The sequence below is a fragment of the Eptesicus fuscus genome, chromosome 2 (assembly GCF_027574615.1).
Source record: "Eptesicus fuscus isolate TK198812 chromosome 2, DD_ASM_mEF_20220401, whole genome shotgun sequence".
Classification (NCBI taxonomy): Eukaryota; Metazoa; Chordata; class Mammalia; order Chiroptera; family Vespertilionidae; genus Eptesicus; species Eptesicus fuscus.
The window spans coordinates 114544371-114562018 of NC_072474.1; the positions used below are offsets into that span (position 1 = coordinate 114544371).

A 17648-nucleotide genomic window follows, 5' to 3' on the forward strand; every position below is an offset into this window, starting at 1 on the left:
TCCCCACACGCGCAGCCCCCGCCCGAGCTCCGGGCTCCTCGCTCTCCTGGGCGCCACTCGGCGAGCTTGTAAACACCGCTAATTGCCAGGCCTCCGGGGCAGGTCTGTGTGTGTGATGTGCCCATGGGCAGCGTGGGGGATGCAGGCAGGGCCCTGCCGGGCACAGTGGTGCAGCCCCAGGGACCACCCAGCCACACACTCACCAAGGATCAGGGCAGGACGGGGTGCGACACTGGGACACCCCCCCAGTCAGTGGCCTGGACCGTTCTGGGGGTCGTGATGCAGCGGGCCACCCCCTGGCTGATCCAGTTTCTGAAACCCTGCGGGGCTGCTGGCTAGACGCTCAGGCACAGAGCCCGGTCAGGGCGTCAGCGGCAGACACTGCAGGTGGGCATGACAGCGGGGCTGCCCCAGACCCAGTGGAGCCCCTGAGTACAGCGTGGCCCCAGAGACCAGACCCCGCCCGAGGCAGCCGCTGCCGAGAGAGAAGGAGGAAGCGGCTCTGAGGGCGGAGACCAAACACAAAAGGCACTCGGTCACTGTCCTCTAACAACAAAGGCTGTGGAGCCACAAACACACGGCACACGCTACATGGCACATGCCACAAGCCACACGGCACACGGCACACGGCAGGGCTGGCTGTGACCACCACCGCCTGTAACACGTGCCCGGGGTTAGTGCCTCTAGGGCGAGCTTTTGTAAGGGGTTGGCTCACATGGGAAGCCAACACGTACCACAGAGTGTATCCCTTCATTCATAGAAACGAGCTGGGAAAGCGTTTTCCTGCCTAGAGTGGGGTCTGGTCCTGTCTTCTGTGAGGACTGCAACTCCTGCCTTTCACGGCCCCTTCGCCGGCCACGGGAGCCCCCGCCTGCCTCCCAGGAGCGAGCCGGGAGCCACCGGCAACAACGGGCTGCAAACACAGTCAGTCTCCATCCTCCTCACCGCCCCCCCAACCCCGGGTTCCCCGGGAAAGAGACTGCAGGGGCAGGCGTCCTGTCTGCTCCCTCCCGCACACCTTCTCCCCGCCCACAGGGGCTCAGCCTCCAGGCTCTGCGGCTGGCCTTGCTGACTCCTTTTACCAAAGAGCCGAACTTGGGGGGGGAATGACTGGAAGATGTAAAGGACCCCAGTTACACTCTGATATCCAGAGGGGCTCGCTCTTAGCCGGTCACACGGCCCCGAGGGGGGGAGAGGGAGCCCCAGAGTAACCAGCCCTCCACCGCTCCAGCCTCCCTCGGCCTCCCCTCCGGGGCCCCTGCCCACCGGCCCAGGAGGGGGCTTCCAGCCGCAGGACGCCGGCGCCTACCTTCATGCCGGTAGGTCATCTCCTGGCAGCCGGAGAAGTAGAGGCAGACCAGGGCGCAGAGGCAGAGGAAGAAGGAGAAGTAGAGCACGAAGAGCACGTACTCCATGGCGCCCGCCCGCTGCCCCGCGTCCAGGCCTCTGGGTCCTGGGAGGCAGCCCCAGGGCACTCCCTTCCCGCTGCCTCGCGCCCCTGCGGCCCGAGGACTGGCACCGCAGGGACAGGGTGCCAGCTCGGGGCGGATCGGGCCGAGGAGCCGGTTTCTAGGGCCTGGCGTGTGAGTCACACAGCACAGCTTCCGCCGGCGAATTCTCTGGGGCTCCCCTCCCACAGCCCCGGCTCCCTGTCGCCATCACAGCCTGGTCCCTGGTGATCACGGGACCCGGGCTCAGCCCTAGCAACGGTGACGCGGAGAGCGCCTCCTGCAGGACCCACCCAGGCCCAGGAGGTGCTGTCGCCTCCTACGCTCGGGGAAGGAGTGTGTTACAAACATTTGCACCAACAGTGAAAATCCTCGGGTTTTACACAAAGTACGGTGCTGTGGGTGAAACTGGGTCCCCAGAGATGTGTCCAAGTCCTAACCCCCTGACCAACTATTTATCCTCTCTCATCACTGATGTTTCTCTCTCTCTCTCTCTCTCTCTCTCTCTCTCTCTCTCCTCTCCCTTCCTCTCCCTTCCTCTCTCTGAAGTCAGTAAAAACATACACTGAGTGGCCAGATTATTATGATCTCTGAATGCATAATAATCTGGCCACTCAGTGTATATCCTATAGAATAAAAGGCTAATATGCAAATTGTCCCCTCGACCAGGTGTTCGACCAGCAGGCAGGCCGGCCAACCGCCCATGTCCCCTCCCCCTGGCCAGGCTGGCTGGACCCCACCGGTGCACGAATTCATGCACCGGGCCTCTAACACACACACACACACACACACACACACACACACACACACTGAGTGGCCAGATTATTATGCGTTCAGAGATCATCATCATCTGGCCACTCCGTGTATTTAAAAACAGAAAGAATGAAGCCAGGAGGTGAGCAGGCCCAATCTGCGTGGAGGTGAAAAATACGTTCAAGGTTTAAACGCAAACTGAGTCTTCCTTCTCCCCCCGCCCCAATGTGCTGGCTCACAGGCCGGCTCGGTCCTGGCTGCTCCGTTTTCCAAGCCCCGCTCTGCTCCCTCTGCCCGAATATTCAGACACTCGCTCTACAAACCCACATTCTCCAAAAGAACGCCGCTCTGCCTCGTCCCAACGCCCGCAGCCCCTGCTTCCTCGGAACGGGCTGTGAGATGCTGCCACCACGCCTGAGCGCCCTTAAACCGCTCGGAAGGTCTAAGCCCTCACGTTCTTCACTGGGGGTGAGAGCCCCTGAGGCCGAAGCACCGATTCATCCTCGAGTTTCCACGAAAAGTCACACTAACCGTCCACGCCGTCAGTCACGTGTCACCGAGAGGCGGCGGGAACGGTCTTCACCGTCAAACACGCAGCAGGCGTGTCCCCGCTCCCCGGACCCGCCCCGCAGACCCGGGGCGGCTGCGCCTCCGCGGGCTCACCTTGGGCAGCTTCAGGCCTTTCCCACGATGCCTCTTGGGGCGCAAGAGCCGTTCCCTCTCCTGGAAGGAGACACAGCGTCGCACGTTCAGCCTCACCCACCCACCAACCTGGCTCTCGGGGCCGGGACCCGCAGCGCCGCCCGCCCGCAGCCGGCCCGGTCCGTCCGGGCTCCGGCTCCCGCGTGGCAGCGGCAGCGCCCGGGGGCCGCGATGCCGCCCCGACAGGACAGCCGGGGCACCTGGCGTCGCTGAGGCATCCCGGGCGCGGACGCACCAGAGAGAGGTCGTCGATGACGCGCTGCTGCTCCAGCACCTGCAGCCGCAGGAACTCGATCTCCTGCTCGTCCCGCGTCAGGCTCAGGTCGGTCAGCGAGGTGTGGCGCTTCAGAGACGCCTGCGCCGACAGCTTCTCCTTCTGCGCCCGAGGGAGAGAGCTGCTCAGCCGCGTCGGGGAGGACCCACTGTGCGCATCCAGGCGCGGAGAGTGGGCTCTGGCGACGGGACGGGAGGGTGGACGGAGGGGTGATGGCCACCCGGTCCCCAAGCTGGAGGAGGGCAGGGCTGCACGAGAACCCAGCCGCAGGCGAGGCTGCCGGCGCCCACCGCCAGGAGAGGGCTGGGCCGCCCTGGGCGGGCGCACGGCCACACCCGGCCTTGACCGCTGGACAAGGAAGCGGGAGAGCGCACGCCTCACACCGGACTACACACTCGCACCTGGACCTGCGAGGGCCCGGGGAGAAGGGACTCGCCTCTGAGCCTCAGTCTACCCAGCTGTAAAATGGGGGCGACCTACGCTGCGTTGGGCAACGAGCCTCTGAGTGTTCCCTGAGCCATCCACGCCAAGACACACACCCCGCCCCCCCGACCACAGAGACCGCCCCCTCTAGGAGCAGCAGAGCGCACGTCGGAATCGCTCTCCCACTGAGCCTCCCCAGCGGCCGGGTTTTCGGTGCTGTCATTCCGTCCTCCCCACACCCCACCACGTTTTCATTCCCATCCTGCGGATGAAGAAACTGAGGCACAGAGGAGAGAGGCGTCTCCGGGCACGGGGGCGGGGTTCGCAGGGCTCCTGGCGCTCTCCCTCAGGCACGCCCCCCGGCAGCCGGCGAGGGACAGCAGGAGGGGGGCGGGAGACTGCACCTGCGGCTGGGCTGGGCCCCGCGGCCGACGTACCATCTCCACGTTCTCCCTCGTGAGCTTCTTGAGCTTCTCCTCCATGCGCTGGATGCTCTGCAGCAGGTCCTCGTTCTTCTTGCTCATCCTCTTGTTCTTCTCCACCAGCGGCTTCAGCTGCACCTCCGTCTCCCGGGAGCGCTTCAGCTGCGGTCAGAGGACAGGGGGGCGGCCGTGAGCCTGGAACGGCTGACGTCACACCTTCCTCGGGACGGAGCACCAGACAGAGCCCGCCGACACGGGGCTTCCCACCCGTACCCACCGAGCCTCAGAGGGCCAGGGTGACGGGGAGGAGGAGCCCCGCGGGGGCCCCCAGGTCTGCCCCAGGGCACCCTGCTGGCCAGTGGCCTGTGCTGTGTCCACTAGGCTACACTTCCAGAGGTCATGGGTCACGTGCACAAAGGTCAATCCCGCTACCTAGCTCCTCCCCAAGGACAGACCTAAGAAGGCTCCCTCTTCAGACAACAGACAAGCCCTGGGCGCCTGAGTGGACGGCTCGGCGCTGGGGGTGGAGGTAAATTCGGCGGCTCCCCAAGTCCTCTGAGCACAGTCCCTGCTGGCGGAGTGTCCTTCCAGTCTCTCGTCTAACCAGCACTGGGGGGGGGCCTTCTGTGCCCAGGCCTGTGCTGGGGGCTGGGTAGAGATGGCACGGCAGGGGTGCCGTGCAGCAGATGGGGAAGAGGGAAAAGGGCAAAGACAGAGGTGAGAACACGGTGAGAGAGGGGTGGGCACTGCAGGCTGGGGGGCCGCATGGCCAGAGGTTCAGATCGGCAAGCTCAGCTGTGCATGCGGCTTCCCTCAGCGCCCGGGGACACAGCACGAGGGCGGTGGGCAGGGAAGGGGCTGGGGGGGCTGGGGGGGCCGACAGAGGGAGCGGGGGAGCCCTGCCATTTGGGCTCCACCCCAGCCCGGGCAGGAGCGCTCTGCAGTCAGGTCTGCCTTCGAGAACCATCGGCCTCTCCAACCGCTGTGTGGAGGCCAGTCTGGTGAGACAGACAGAGACGTGGAAAGGACTGTTGCGGGGATGGGGAGCAGGGACTGGGGAGCCTGCATGATTAGGGGTGCCCACCCCTCTTCCTTTTAGCAGCGTCCTGGCTGACACATTGTCCAGCTGCATGACACGGGCCCAGCTCTCGGCCTCAGCTTCCTCCTCTATAAAATGGGCAATTCGCCATGTGTCCAAGCCAGTGGGAGCCCCCTCCAGGCCTTCTCTCTCATTCGACCCTCGCCACACACCTGCGGGGGGGAGGCCATCCCTGTCCTCACGCCGCAGACAGAGATCCTGACCCCAAAGAGGTGGGCGATGTGCTCAAGGTCACCCAGAAAGTGCTAGAACCAAGAACTGAACACAGGCACTGACTTCGGACGCCTGCTTTTAGTCACCAGGCTGCGAACGTTAAGACACAACACTCCCCGGTGCCCCTTAAAACACAAAATGTAGCTTTGACCTGCACAGTCTGCGCCCAGAGGCCTGCCCCACAGGGAAGGCCCAGCGAGGAAAGAGGAAACGCGTCGTCTGTGTGGCATTGTTTGTAACGGCAAAGAAGCCGGAAACAGCCTGGGCCTCCTGGCAGGGGTGGCTGAGTGAGCCATGGCGGGGCCACACCGTGGGGCACAATGCAGCCATCAAGAAGATGAAGGTAGCCCGGCTGGTGTGGCTCAGTGGTTGAGCATCGACCTCTGAACCAGGAGGTCACGGATTGATTCCCAGTCAGGGCACAGGCCCGGGTTGTGGGCTCCATCCCTGGTGGGGGGTGTGCAGGAGGCAGCCGATCAATGGTTCTCTCTCACCATTGATGTTTCTGTCTCTCTCTCTCTCTGACACTTAACACTTTTCAACTCCCAGGGTTGTCAAATATTATGGATACGCTTACTTTCATAATACAGTAGGTCCTCGGGTTACTCGGAGATCCGTTCCTACGGCGGGACGTAACGCGATTTTTGCCGTAAGTCGGAACCCACCTACATAAGCACCTACGTCACTCACATGGAGCACAGATAGAGCAGTAATGACGTGAAACAGTAAAAAAAATTTAAAAGAAAGATAACAATCCCTGACCTTTACTTGTGGTAAATAAATAATAAAAAACATAAAGCACATATGTACATACATCGAAATGACAGAACTTTTTTTATATATAAATAAATGGGAGATGGCGACGTAACCCGAGGACTGCCTGTAAAATGTAGAATAAAGAGAAACGTTATGAGGTGTTTTTCAGGAAGTTTGTGTGTTGACTACACTACAGAAAAATCAGGTGAGCTCTTTACCCAACAAATGTAAAGATAGTTACAAAATTTCTATTTTTACTAGAGATTTATTCCTTAGTCAGAAATCCATGTTCATGATATTTACATTAGAAATAGGTCACCTTTGATGCAAAAAATAGTAAATACATAAGCAAAAGATAAAAGCTATCCATAATCCACCCCTAAAGCAATTTCCAGTGGATGACAATATAGTTTTGTTCTAGAAACTGTTCTTCGTTCTATGAACCAATGTTCCTGGCAATTAAACATGATCAGTCATTCTTTTTTGTTTGTTTGTTTGTTAATCCTCACCCAAGAATATTTTCCCAATTGAGACACATCAATTGGTGTGTCTCCCACACACGCCCCAACTGGGGCTGGAGATCAAGCCTGCAACCAAGGTACATGCCCTTGACTGGAATCGAACCCAGGACCCTTCAGTCCAGGGGCTGATGCTCTAACCCCTGAGCCTAACTAGCCAGGGCGGCACCGTCATTCTTGATGGCTGCGTACAATCATGTAAGTGTTCCGTGGTCACTCTGACCAACACCTGAGCGCCGAACAATGGGGCGTTTTGTTTCGCTTCTGGTTGCTGTTACAAACAACACCCCATGAGCATCCTCTCCACACCTCTCTCAGAACTTCTCTCCCTGTCGCCAAGGATAAACGCCTGCAGAGGCAAAGGGCAGGGACAGGTTTCTATGGTGAGTGTGTGCCGGATGTTCAACCAGAAAGAAATGAGGAAGTACAGAGAGCCAGAGGCCTCCGCGTTAGCTTCCTGCCAAGCCAGCTTCGCGGCCCAGCGCGGCTCCTGGCACCCCCATCCGTCTCTGGGGCCGGTTACCAGTTCATTCCTCTCGTCTGCCAGGAGGGTGTTTCTGTCCTCGAGCTTCCGGATCACCGAGTTCAGCTCCGCAATTTTCAGTTGAAAGCGCCTCACATCTCGCTCATCCATGTGCTGATCCTGAAAGACACGAGTGCACGCTGAAGAGGCAGGAGCGACTCGGAGCGCCCCCGGGACCAGCTTCTTAGAGAACTCGCAGCGCGCTCGGCGAGGTAGCTCCCGCCGGCACCAGGCCCCACTGGGGCTCCCGGAGTCCAGCCACGGGGCAACCCCTCGGCCAGCAACCTGCAGAAAGGCTTCCTGTCACACCCACCCGTGGCTCCCGAACACCGGCACCTGGCCTCTGGGCCCTCCGGGTTCGGGCCCCTGCGCACTCTGTGCCGAGTGCCCTGGCGAGGTGCCAGCACTCAAGGGCAGGCCTGTGTCCACCTCGCTCATGGCGTCTGCATGTAACACGCACGAGACGCCGGGACAGTGAGTGAGAGAGTGAGTGAGTGAACGAACGGATGAACGGATGGACGGATGGATGGATGGATGGACGGATGGATGGATGCTGCTGCAGCCTGCTCTGTGCCTGGTAAGCACCACGCTACCGCCCCAAATGCCCGTCTGCTGGCTGAGCCCCTCCGTGTCCCATCTCGGCTGGGTCCCTCTCTGCTCTCACTGCACAGCCTACACTGACTCTTCACTTCTTTTCTTTCTTTTTATCCTCACCTGAGAATACTTTTTCCATTGATTTTTTTTTAGAGAGAGTGGAGGAGATGCAGGAGAGGGGAGGGAGAGAGAGAGAGAGAGAAAAATCCATGTAAGAGAGACACATCAATTGGTTGCTTCCCGCATGTGCCCTGACCAGGGCTGGGGATCGAGCTTGCAACCGAGGTACGTGCTCTTGACCAGGAATCAAATCCGTGACCCTTCAGTCCATGGGCCAACGCTCTGACCACTGACCCAAACCGGCCAGGGCCTGAGGTCTCCATTTCTTTCTTTTCAACTGGAGGCAAAGCCGCAGCTGTCCACCCCTCCGCTCCAGTGCCGAGCAGAGGGAGTGACAGCGGGTTTGCGGAGGAAGGGCTGAGAGGGACGGAAAGATGGAAGGAGGGAGGGAGGGAGAGGGAGGGGAAGGGAGGCAGGCCGGCAGGCTGACTGGAGGAATGGCCAGGGAAGGGAGGGCGTGGGGCAGCTCTGAGGCCCCGAGGCCTGCCCGAGCCTCACCTGGGCGCCCAGGAGCTCCGCCATGTCCCCGATGCCGGGCGGCAGCTCCCTCTTGGGGCTGCTGTGGTGCCGCTCGGCCTCTTTGACCTGAACCAGCTGCTCGTCCAAAGCCTCCTTCTGCAGCAGCAGCCGCTGGGTCTGGCCGGCCTGCACGCCCAGCTCCTTCTCCAAGGCCAGGATCACCCGGTCTTTCCCCTTGATCTCATCCATCTGAGAAGAGGAGGAGGAAGCCTCAGTCGTGGGGGCTGGTGCCGGAGGCCCAGGGGAAGGCCAGCAGCTCCATGGCCACGGGACACAGAGAGGCCGCAGCCCACGGCCCAGCCCTGCTGCCCGGAGCTCAGAGCAGCAGAGCTACGGGTTCAGGACCTGTACAGCCAGCCAGGCTCTGACCTTGGAAATGTGTCTGTGCCCATGTCTCCTCACCTTCATGAAGTCAAACCCTGGTCCTCCGGCCCCTCCGCCCCCCACCCTCTGCCCTCCGCTCCCCTCCCTCCGCAGCGAGGCTTTTCACAGTGGGCTGCTCCCCTGTCTCCCACTCACTCCTCCGGCCGCTCCTTCTGGGCACAGCCCCGCCCGCCACCAAGGGAGCGCGGGCCAAGGTCTCCAATGCTTCCAGCGCCAGGCCCCTGACAACCTCCTGTCCTCCCAGCCTTCTCCTCCGAAGGACAGTCACCCCTTCCCCCCTCCCCCCCTCCTCCCGCCTTCTAGCTCCTACTTCCTACTGACCCGCCTGGCCCTGGTGCTAAAGTCTGCGGGTGTGATTGGAAGTAAGAGTTTCGATTCCGGCGCTTCGAGTTCTCTGGGGCTGCCGTACAGATGGCTGAGCTCAGTGGCCTCGGGCCACAGCAATTCCTTCTCTCCCAGGCCTGGAGGCCCGACACCCACACTCAAGGTGCCAGCAGGCTGCGCCCTCTGACGCCAGAGGGTCCTTCTTGCCTCTGAAAGAGGTTCGGCCCCTCCCCCGGGCTGTGCCCCTCCCCGGGCTGTGCCCCTCCCCCGGGCTGTGCCCCTCCCCGGGCTGTGCCCCCCCCCGGGCTGTGCCCTCCCCCGGGCTGTGCCCCTCCCCGGGCTGTGCCCCTCCCCGGCCTGTGCCCCCTCCCCCGGGCTGTGACCCTCCCCCGGGCTGTGCCCCTCCCCGGGCTGTGCCTCTTGCCCGGGCTGTGCCCCTCCCCGGGCTGGGCCCCTCCCCCGGCTGTGCCCCTCCCCGGGCTGTGCCCCTCCCCCGGGCTATGCCCCTCCCCGCCCCCCTCCCCGGGCAGCCCTGTCCTCACACCACAGTAGGCCCCTCGCAGGCAGCTGAGGTCACCGCATCCCCCGCCCCGCTCCCTCAGAGCCGCACAATCACGGAAGCCTCTGTTGCCTGGTGTTTCCCAGGACCTCACCGTGTCCACATGCGAACCCCGATGGAAGCCCCAGGCCGTCCCCCCCGCCCCCGTCGTGTCCAGTGTCCCCAGAGGAAACCAAGCGGAAAGAAGCCGGGCCCCGGGCCACAGAGTTCAACCGTTTCTGGACACAGAGCCGACAGCTGGGACACTGCCCAGTAAGGGCGCTGTGCCGGGGTGCTGTCTCCCCTACCCCCAATCCAGGTCCGTCCTCGAACCCGAGCTGTGCCTCATTCGGAAGCAGGGCTGCTGCAGAGCTGTAAGATGCGGTCGCTCTGGGTAGGGGGGCCCTGTGGCGGGTGCCCTGTCGAAGGAGAGGGACAGGCGCCCAGCAGGGGGCCTTGTGGAGATGGGGGCAGGGACCCGAGTGACGCGGCCACAACCGGCAACGGCAAGGTGGCCGGTACCACAGACACTGGGCGAGGCAGGCAGGACACACGCGGAGTGAGAACGCCAAGCGGCCGGAATCGAAACTCTCACTTCCAATCACACCCGTGGACGCACAGGCCGCCAGGGCCCGGGACCCCGGCCCAGCGTCCTGCCCGCGCTGCTGTGGAATCCTGCACAGGCCGGCCACCTGACTAGCTTCAGCCTCTGTAACATGGGGACCCTGAGAACATTCTAGAACCTACTCTGTCCAATTGCGGGGAGATACAGTAGTAGATCAGCCGCGGAACGAATTTGGCACGGAGCCTGGCGTATTATAACGCCATCAATGTTGGTTGCCACCATTGCTCTATGTTAGCTGCTGGTTAACAGAAGGCCGTCTTACTTAAACAGCAGACCATCAAAAACCGATACAACGTAACTGAGATTACAGGGGGGAATGGTGCCCCCCAAATCCAGACTGGGAGCTTTTCACACAAAGCCTGCTGTTCCGACAGCTCTCCGAGTCGCCTTTCTTTGGAGGAGAAACGGGCGCCCCCTTTCCCTCCACACCCCCAACCTCCCCCACGACGTGCCCACGGCGCCCCCTGGTGGCCACCCACCAGCAGCGCCCGCTCTGGCCGAGGCCTCTGCATGCACTCCCAGGAGCACCTCCCCGGCTGCAGGGAGAAACTTAACCCCGGGAACCAGGGCAGCCACTGAGAGCCAACCAGACCAGTAAGAACCCCGTGAAAGGAGGTCGTTATTTAAACAGGCAGGTATCTGAGCTGTCGTCCATCCACCAAGTACCGAGCTGGGCAACATCTGAGCAAACGGAGGGTGGGAGGCAGCCAAGCGCATAACAAGTCAACACGGCGGTAGGTCGGAGAATGACCAGGGCTGGGAGCAAGGACACAGCAGGGGTCAGGGCCAGCGGGTGGTGCTGCAAGGTCACGGGCAGAGACGGGCCAGGGACCCTGCGGGCTCCCAGCCACCCCAGCGCTGGAGGCGAGCCGCTGGGTGACCTACCAGGGATCACGCCGAGGAAGAAGGGACCTCCCTCCCACCCCACGAGGGCGGGGTCTCCGCTGCGAGTTCACTGCGGGACGGAGGGGCAGCGCACGTGGCAGGAAAGGGCGCGCGAGCCGGCAGGGCGGGGCGGCCACGTACCAGCCTGCGGATGTCGCGCTCGCACTCGCGCTTGATGCGGTGCACCTCGTCCTGGTGCTCCTGGTAGGCGGCGCGCAGGTCGGCCGCCTTGGCCTTGTCGGCCTGCACGCAGTGGCTGAGCGCCTCCTCCGCCTGCTTGCGCGCCGCCTTCTGCTCCAGCACCTCCTGCTGCAGCCGCAGGCGCTCGCCGTCGAAGCTCCTGCGCGCCTCCTCGCGCGCCTCGGCCAGCAGCGCCGTCTTCACCTTGTCGGCCGCCCCGTCGCGCAGCACGTTCAGCGTGGCCTGCAGCCGCTGCAGCTCGCCCTCCTTGATCTTGGCCGTGCGCGCCGCCTCCTGCTCGTGCTGGCGGATGAGCGCCTCGCGCAGCGCCTGCAGCTCCTTGGTCTTCTCCTCGTGCAGCTTGGCCCTGAGCGCCGAGAGGTAGGCCGTGTGCCGCCGCTGCTCCTGCTCGCGCTCCAGCTTGGCCTCCTGCAGCCGCTCCCGCAGTTTGCCCACCTGCAGCGGAGAGAGTGGGGCAGGGTCAAGGGCCGGGGCAGGGTCAAGGGCAAGGGCAAGGGCAAGGGCAGGGCTGAGGAGCCAGCCATGCCCCGTGGAAACCTCCCCACATACCTGTGTGCCTGCCGTCCCTGAGACCCTCCCGGTCCCGCACTCCAATTCCCCCGCAGCCACGCCCTTGGTTCTGACCCTGATCAGCCCCACCCAGACGCCTTCCCGCTGTGCTCTGGAGACGTGCCCCAGAGGTGGGAAACAGCTGCAGATGTTGGAGGAGCGAGAAACCTCCTTCCATCCGGAGATTTTCAAGGAAGGACAATGTATCGGTCATGAACCTGGCCCAGCGGACACCCTCTCTCTCACTAACGCTGAACAAACCTTAAACCAGAAAGAAATTTGCAGGACCCGTGACTGGGCCCTGAGCTAGAGAAGACAGGCAGGTGGGGGTAGGGAGGGGGAGGGGAGGAACAGGGGGAGGAGGAAGAGGAGGAGTGGCTCCTGCGACTCTGGAGCATCCCCCACAGGAGGGAGGGAATGCTCTGTTTTGCCACAAGGCACCTGAGGCCCAGAGACCTGCCTGGGCGAGGGGCTGCCAAGGGGCGGAGCCAGGCTTCACCCCAGGCACCTGGCCCAGAGCTGGTGTCCCCCAGTGCCCGGCCGCCAGCCCCGCCTGGTGTACTTGTGCGGTCAGTACACAACTAAAAACATGATTTGTACACGGTGCGCAGGGCGTGTCCTCCGAGTACGCTCCAGAGGCTTTACCTGGCCTTTCCACGTCAATCCCGCAGGCGCCCTCCACGGTCCCTTGTTTTCTAGAAACCACAGCCTCCCCAGCACGGGACCAGGGATCTCTCTCGGACCCGCTGCCTCCACGGAAAGGCAGCCGCTCCCCCAGACCACACGGCCTGGCGCACACCGTCCCTGAAGCTCAGCGCAGGCGAGGAGCGTCAGGATGTCCGCGGACTTACAACAAGCAGCAGGGAGAGCAGCTGCTACAGCCAACCAGGCAAGACAAGGTCAACATCCCTCACATCACACAGTCAGGACCACAGGACAAGGGGGGTCAGCCAGGCCCACCTCACCTCCCCCGGGAGCTGGGAGGGTCAGCCAGGCCCACCTCCCCCGGGAGCTGGGAGGGTCAGCCAGGCCCACCTCACCTCCCCCGGGAGCTGGGAGGGTCAGCCAGGCCCACCTCACCTCCCCCGGGAGCTGGGAGGGTCAGCCAGGCCCACCTCCCCCGGGAGCTGGGAGGGTCAGCCAGGCCCACCTCCCCTCCCCCGGGAGCTGGGAGGGTCAGCCAGGCCCACCTCCCCCGGGAGCTGGGAGGGTCAGCCAGGCCCGCCTCGCCTCACCCGGGAGCTGGGAGGGTCAGCCAGGCCCACCTCCCCCGGGAGCTGGGAGGGTCAGCCAGGCCAACCTCCCCCAGGAGCTGGGAGGGTCAGCCAGGCCCACCTCCCCCAGGAGCTGGGCGGGTCAGCCAGGCCCACCTCACCTCACCCCTGAGCTGGGAGGGTCAGCCAGGCCTGCCTCGCCTCACCCGGGAGCTGGGAGGGTCAGCCAGGCCCACCTCACCTCCCCCGGGAGCTGGGAGGGTCAGCCCAGGCCCGCCTCCCCCAGGAGCTGGGCGGGTCAGCCAGGCCCACCTCACCTCACCCCTGAGCTGGGAGGGTCAGCCAGGCCTGCCTCGCCTCACCCGGGAGCTGGGAGGGTCAGCCAGGCCCACCTCACCTCCCCCGGGAGCTGGGAGGGTCAGCCAGGCCCACCTCACCTGGGAGCTGGGAGGGTCAGCCAGGCCCACCTCACCTCCCCCGGGAGCTGGGAGGGTCAGCCCAGGCCCACTTCACCTCCCCCGGGAGCTGGGAGGGTCAGCCAGGCCCACCTCACCTCCCCCGGGAGCTGGGAGGGTCAGCCAGGCCCGCCTCCCCCGGGAGCTGGGAGGGTCAGCCAGGCCCACCTCCCCCGGGAGCTGGGAGGGTCAGCCAGGCCCGCCTCCCCCGGGAGCTGGGAGGGTCAGCCAGGCCCACCTCACCTCCCCCGGGAGCTGGGAGGGCAGCCCAGGCCCACCTCGCCGGAGGGCTGGAATCAGCCTTTCCCGAGAGACCCAGAGCCAGGCAGCCAGGCAGCCAGGACTTCACCGAACACGGTTTCTCAGGGGGGACTCGGTGCTCCCGGCGGCCTCCTCTCTAGGAGGCAACATGGTCCTGGTCTTGGGGTCAAGGTTGCCAGTGATTTGGAGTCAGAAGGAGGGGATCGGGTTGCACCCCGAATCTGCACCGATCAGTGCGTTTCCCTCGGCCAATTACTGAACCTGGGACGGTTCGCGTAACGTGTCACTCCGCAGGGCACTGTCCAAACACCAGCCTAGCTGTTGTGGTGAAGGAATTCCTTTGACCTGTGGTCGGCAAACTGCGGCCCTCGAGCCACATGCGGCTCTTTGGCCCCTTGAGTGTGGCTCTTCCACAAAATACCACGGCCTGGGCGAGTCTATTTTGAAGAAGTGGCGTTAGAAGAAGTTTAAGTTTAAAAAATGTGGCTCTCAAAAGAAATTTCAATCGTTGTACTGTTGATATTTGGCTCTGTTGACTAATGAGCTTGCCGACCACTGCCTTAGACTGATTAACATCGAGTCAGCAGACCTGGAGAAAGCGGATCGCCCTCCATGACGTGGGGGGGGGGGCACCCCCAATCAGGTGAAGGCCTAAGAAGGGAAGACTGAGGGCCCAGCAAGGGGGGGATCAGCCTCCTGCGGCCCCTGGACTCAGGGCTGTGAGGGCAGCGACTGCTGGGTCTCCAGCTGCCGGCCTCCACAGGCGTGAGAAGCCTCTGAAAAACCCCTCTCCTCCCCCGTGCACATATGTGTGTGTACGCGTGTTATATGTAAAATCTCCTGCTGGTTCTGTTTCTCTCTGAGGAACCCTGCGTGTACAACCTCCCACAGCTTCCTGGTCGTCTCCTGGGAAACGGTGGCCACAGCGGCCCGTGAGGATGCTGGGAGGAGGGAAGCGGAAAAGCGGAGAGCAGAGGGAAGTGTGGGCACGGGTGGGAAGGAGGCGGACGTGGGGAGGGGGCAGAGGTGTGTGCGGGGCAGCCTGGGAGAGGCCGGAGGGAAGTGTGGTCACGGGTGGGAAGGAGGCGGACGTGGGGAGGGGGCAGAGGTGTGTGCGGGGCAGCCTGGGAGAGGCCGGAGGGAAGTGTGGTCACGGGTGGGAAGGAGGCGGACGTGGGGAGGGGGCAGAGGTGTGTGCGGGGCAGCCTGGGAGAGGCCGGGCGGCCAGCGGGGCAGGCCGGGCGGCCCAGGAGAGCAGGTGAGGGGAGTCCCGGGCAGGGAGCGTTAGGTATCTGGTCCGAGGTCACAGGAAGAGGCGGGGGGCTGGGATTCGCCCCCCGGAGGTGCCTAGACCGCCCCTGATGTTGGCCTTAGATGGGTGGAGTGCCCACCCAGCCCAGCCCGGGAGCACGCCCCCAGACCGAGCCCAGGGGCAGTATTTCCCCGGAAGTCACAGCCCCCACCTGGCCGCAGGAGGCGCCGCCCACCTTGCTCTTCTCCTGCTGGAACTCGATCTGGATGCTGGTCAGCTTGGCCCGCAGCTCCTCGTTGGCCAGCTGCACCGCGTCCGCCTCCATCTCGGGCCTGTCGCCCTTGCTCCGGCCCTTCTTCGACATGCTTCCTCCCGGGGAGATGCCGAGAGCCCCGCTCACGCCCGCCAGCCCGCAGGCGCCGCCGCCAGCTCCGCCGGGCCCGCCCGTCGCGCAGGACTCCGCTCGCCCTCCGTGGAAACCACCATCACTTGGGACCCTGGGGAGCAGGAGAGCCGGTTAGCAGAGGGAAAGCCTGGCCCCCTCCACGGGCCACACCTGCCCACCGGCCCCGCCCGCCGTTCACCCTCACCTGGCGCCTCTCGGCCAGGCTGCACCAGAACCACCTGGAAGCCAGTTAAGGCGCCGAGGCCTACCCGCCCCCTCCCCTCCGCCCCCAGCTTGAGACGACACCTGAGCACCCCGCAGACCATGGTCTGCAAATGTCAGTGAGACTCAGCCCCGGGGCGCCTGGCCGAAAGGCGGGTCCCAGGGGGTGGCAGGGCCAGGGAACCCAGGAGTCCCTCCCGCCCGCCCGGCTGCTCTGGAGCAGGGTCTGAGGAGCAAATGTCTCCCCTCGGACACGGCACTTTCACAACCTGGAGGGGAGACGGAGGGGCCTTCGCCTCCGAGCTGCAGAGGGGAGACGTGAGGCGCGGGGAGCTGACCGAGTCCCCAGGGGTTACGAGGGTATCAGGTCGTGAGGTTTCCTCGGCTCCCTGCCGCGCCCCCCCCCCCCGCCCCCTCACGCCACCTGGGATCTTTACACCGGGATTCACAAAATGCTGGTGAAAACGTGACGTCGGCTCCTAGACCGCCCAACCCCCTCTGATGAGCAGGAAGTCGGCCCGTCGGAAGGGCCTTCTCTGCCAGGCTTCCTGCTCATTTCACCCACTACGCAGGGGCCCCCCCAAAGACGCGGACGGAAACCCGCTCTGTGAGCTTAAAACAGTTTATTCCATAACAGAGGCTTCGGTCGGAGTGTCGTCGTGTGCACCGAAAGGTTGTGGGTCCAATTCCCGGTCAGGGCACATACCTACGTTGGGGGTTCAATCCCTGGCCCCCGTCGGGGTGTGTGCAGAAGGCAACCAATTGATGTTTCTCTCTCACATCAAAGTTTATCTCTCTCTCTCTCTCTCTCTCTCTCTCTCTCTCTCTATATATATATATATATATATATATATATATATATGTATATATAAAAATAAATAAAAACATATCCTGGGATGAGGATTTAAAAAATATCTCTAAGTGCACGCCTTTGGTCCCTACAGTACATTGAAGTCCGAACGGATCATGCTGACTTATGAAGCCCAGGCTCAGTAGTACTTGGGAATTTATTCCATGGAGAGAATTCCCACAGGGAAAAGTCAGCTGCCTTGGCCGTGAAGTGCAGAGCTCTCTGAATGGCGGCTAGCAAGGAAAGGGAAATCGCCTGCGGGGGCCAACGTCAGGGCGCGGCTGAACAAAGCACGACACCTCAGCCTACCGGCTCAGCCCGGGACGGACCTGAGCCTGGCCTCGGCAGGGCCGGGGAGAGACGGGGCCTCGGCAGGGCCGGGGAGAGACGGGGCCTCGGCAGGGCCGGGGAGAGACGGGGCCTCGGCAGGGCCGGGGAGAGACGGGGCCTCGGCAGGGCCGGGGAGAGACGGGGCCTCGGAGGGCCGGGGAGAGACGGGGCCTCGGCAGGGCCGGGGAGAGACGGGGCCTCGGAGGGCCGGGGAGAGACGGGGCCTCGGCAGGGCCGGGGAGAGACGGGGCCTCGGAGGGCCGGGGAGAGACGGGGCCTCGGCAGGGCCGGGGAGAGACGGGGCCTCGGCAGGGCCGGGGAGAGACGGGGCCTCGCAGGGCCGGGGAGAGACGGGGCCTCGGAGGGCCGGGGAGAGGCGGGCCGGCCCTCGCTGTCCATCAGTCCGCACCGTGATGATGGTTTCATGCTGCAGCCATGGTGGCCGCAGAGCTGCTGTGCAATCAGCACAGGTAACGAGGAGATGGTGCTGGAGTCTCGCTGAGCACGAGCGGAAAGCGCCGCGTGAGGCTCCGGCCCGGGCGTGTCAGAGTCAGAAGGAGGGGATCTGTGAGGAGCCCCCTCCACAGGGTGTTGGAGGAGTAAACGGCTCACGGGATTGAAGGCCGTGGCAGTTGCTGGCACATAGCGATGCCCAAAACTGCCAGCTGCTTCCTCCTCCTCCTCCTCCTCCTCTCAGCGGGCACGCTCCGCCTGACTGGCTAATAGCGAGCACAGCTGGCCCAGGACTTCCCTGCGGCTCCATCAGAGGGGCAGCGTGAGGGGAAGGGGCAATGCCCGGCGACTTCCCG

General features: G+C 63.6%; 1 protein-coding gene across 5 annotated transcripts in view; it reads right to left on the bottom strand.

Moving 5' to 3' along the window:
• Positions 1-15432, bottom strand: part of JAKMIP1 (janus kinase and microtubule interacting protein 1) — a 42198-nt gene extending 26766 nt beyond the window's left edge. Inside the window, exons 1-7 of one of the 5 annotated variants that reach the window (XM_054724226.1) lie at positions 15288-15432; positions 11262-11756; positions 8344-8553; positions 7132-7245; positions 4038-4184; positions 3139-3270; positions 2865-2978 (exon numbers count right to left, since the gene is read on the bottom strand). In XM_054724226.1, coding sequence (XP_054580201.1) covers positions 2865-2978; positions 3139-3270; positions 4038-4184; positions 7132-7245; positions 8344-8553; positions 11262-11756; positions 15288-15416 — 1341 coding nt within the window. In that variant the 5' untranslated portion in view covers positions 15417-15432. Of the gene's footprint in view, positions 1-2864; positions 2979-3138; positions 3280-4037; positions 4185-7131; positions 7252-8343; positions 8554-11261; positions 11757-15287 lie in introns of all 5 variants that reach the window. The other 4 variants (XM_054724218.1, XM_054724224.1, XM_054724230.1 and 1 more) reach the window with 4 other exon arrangements.
• Between the last annotated feature and the right edge of the window lie 2216 nt (positions 15433-17648).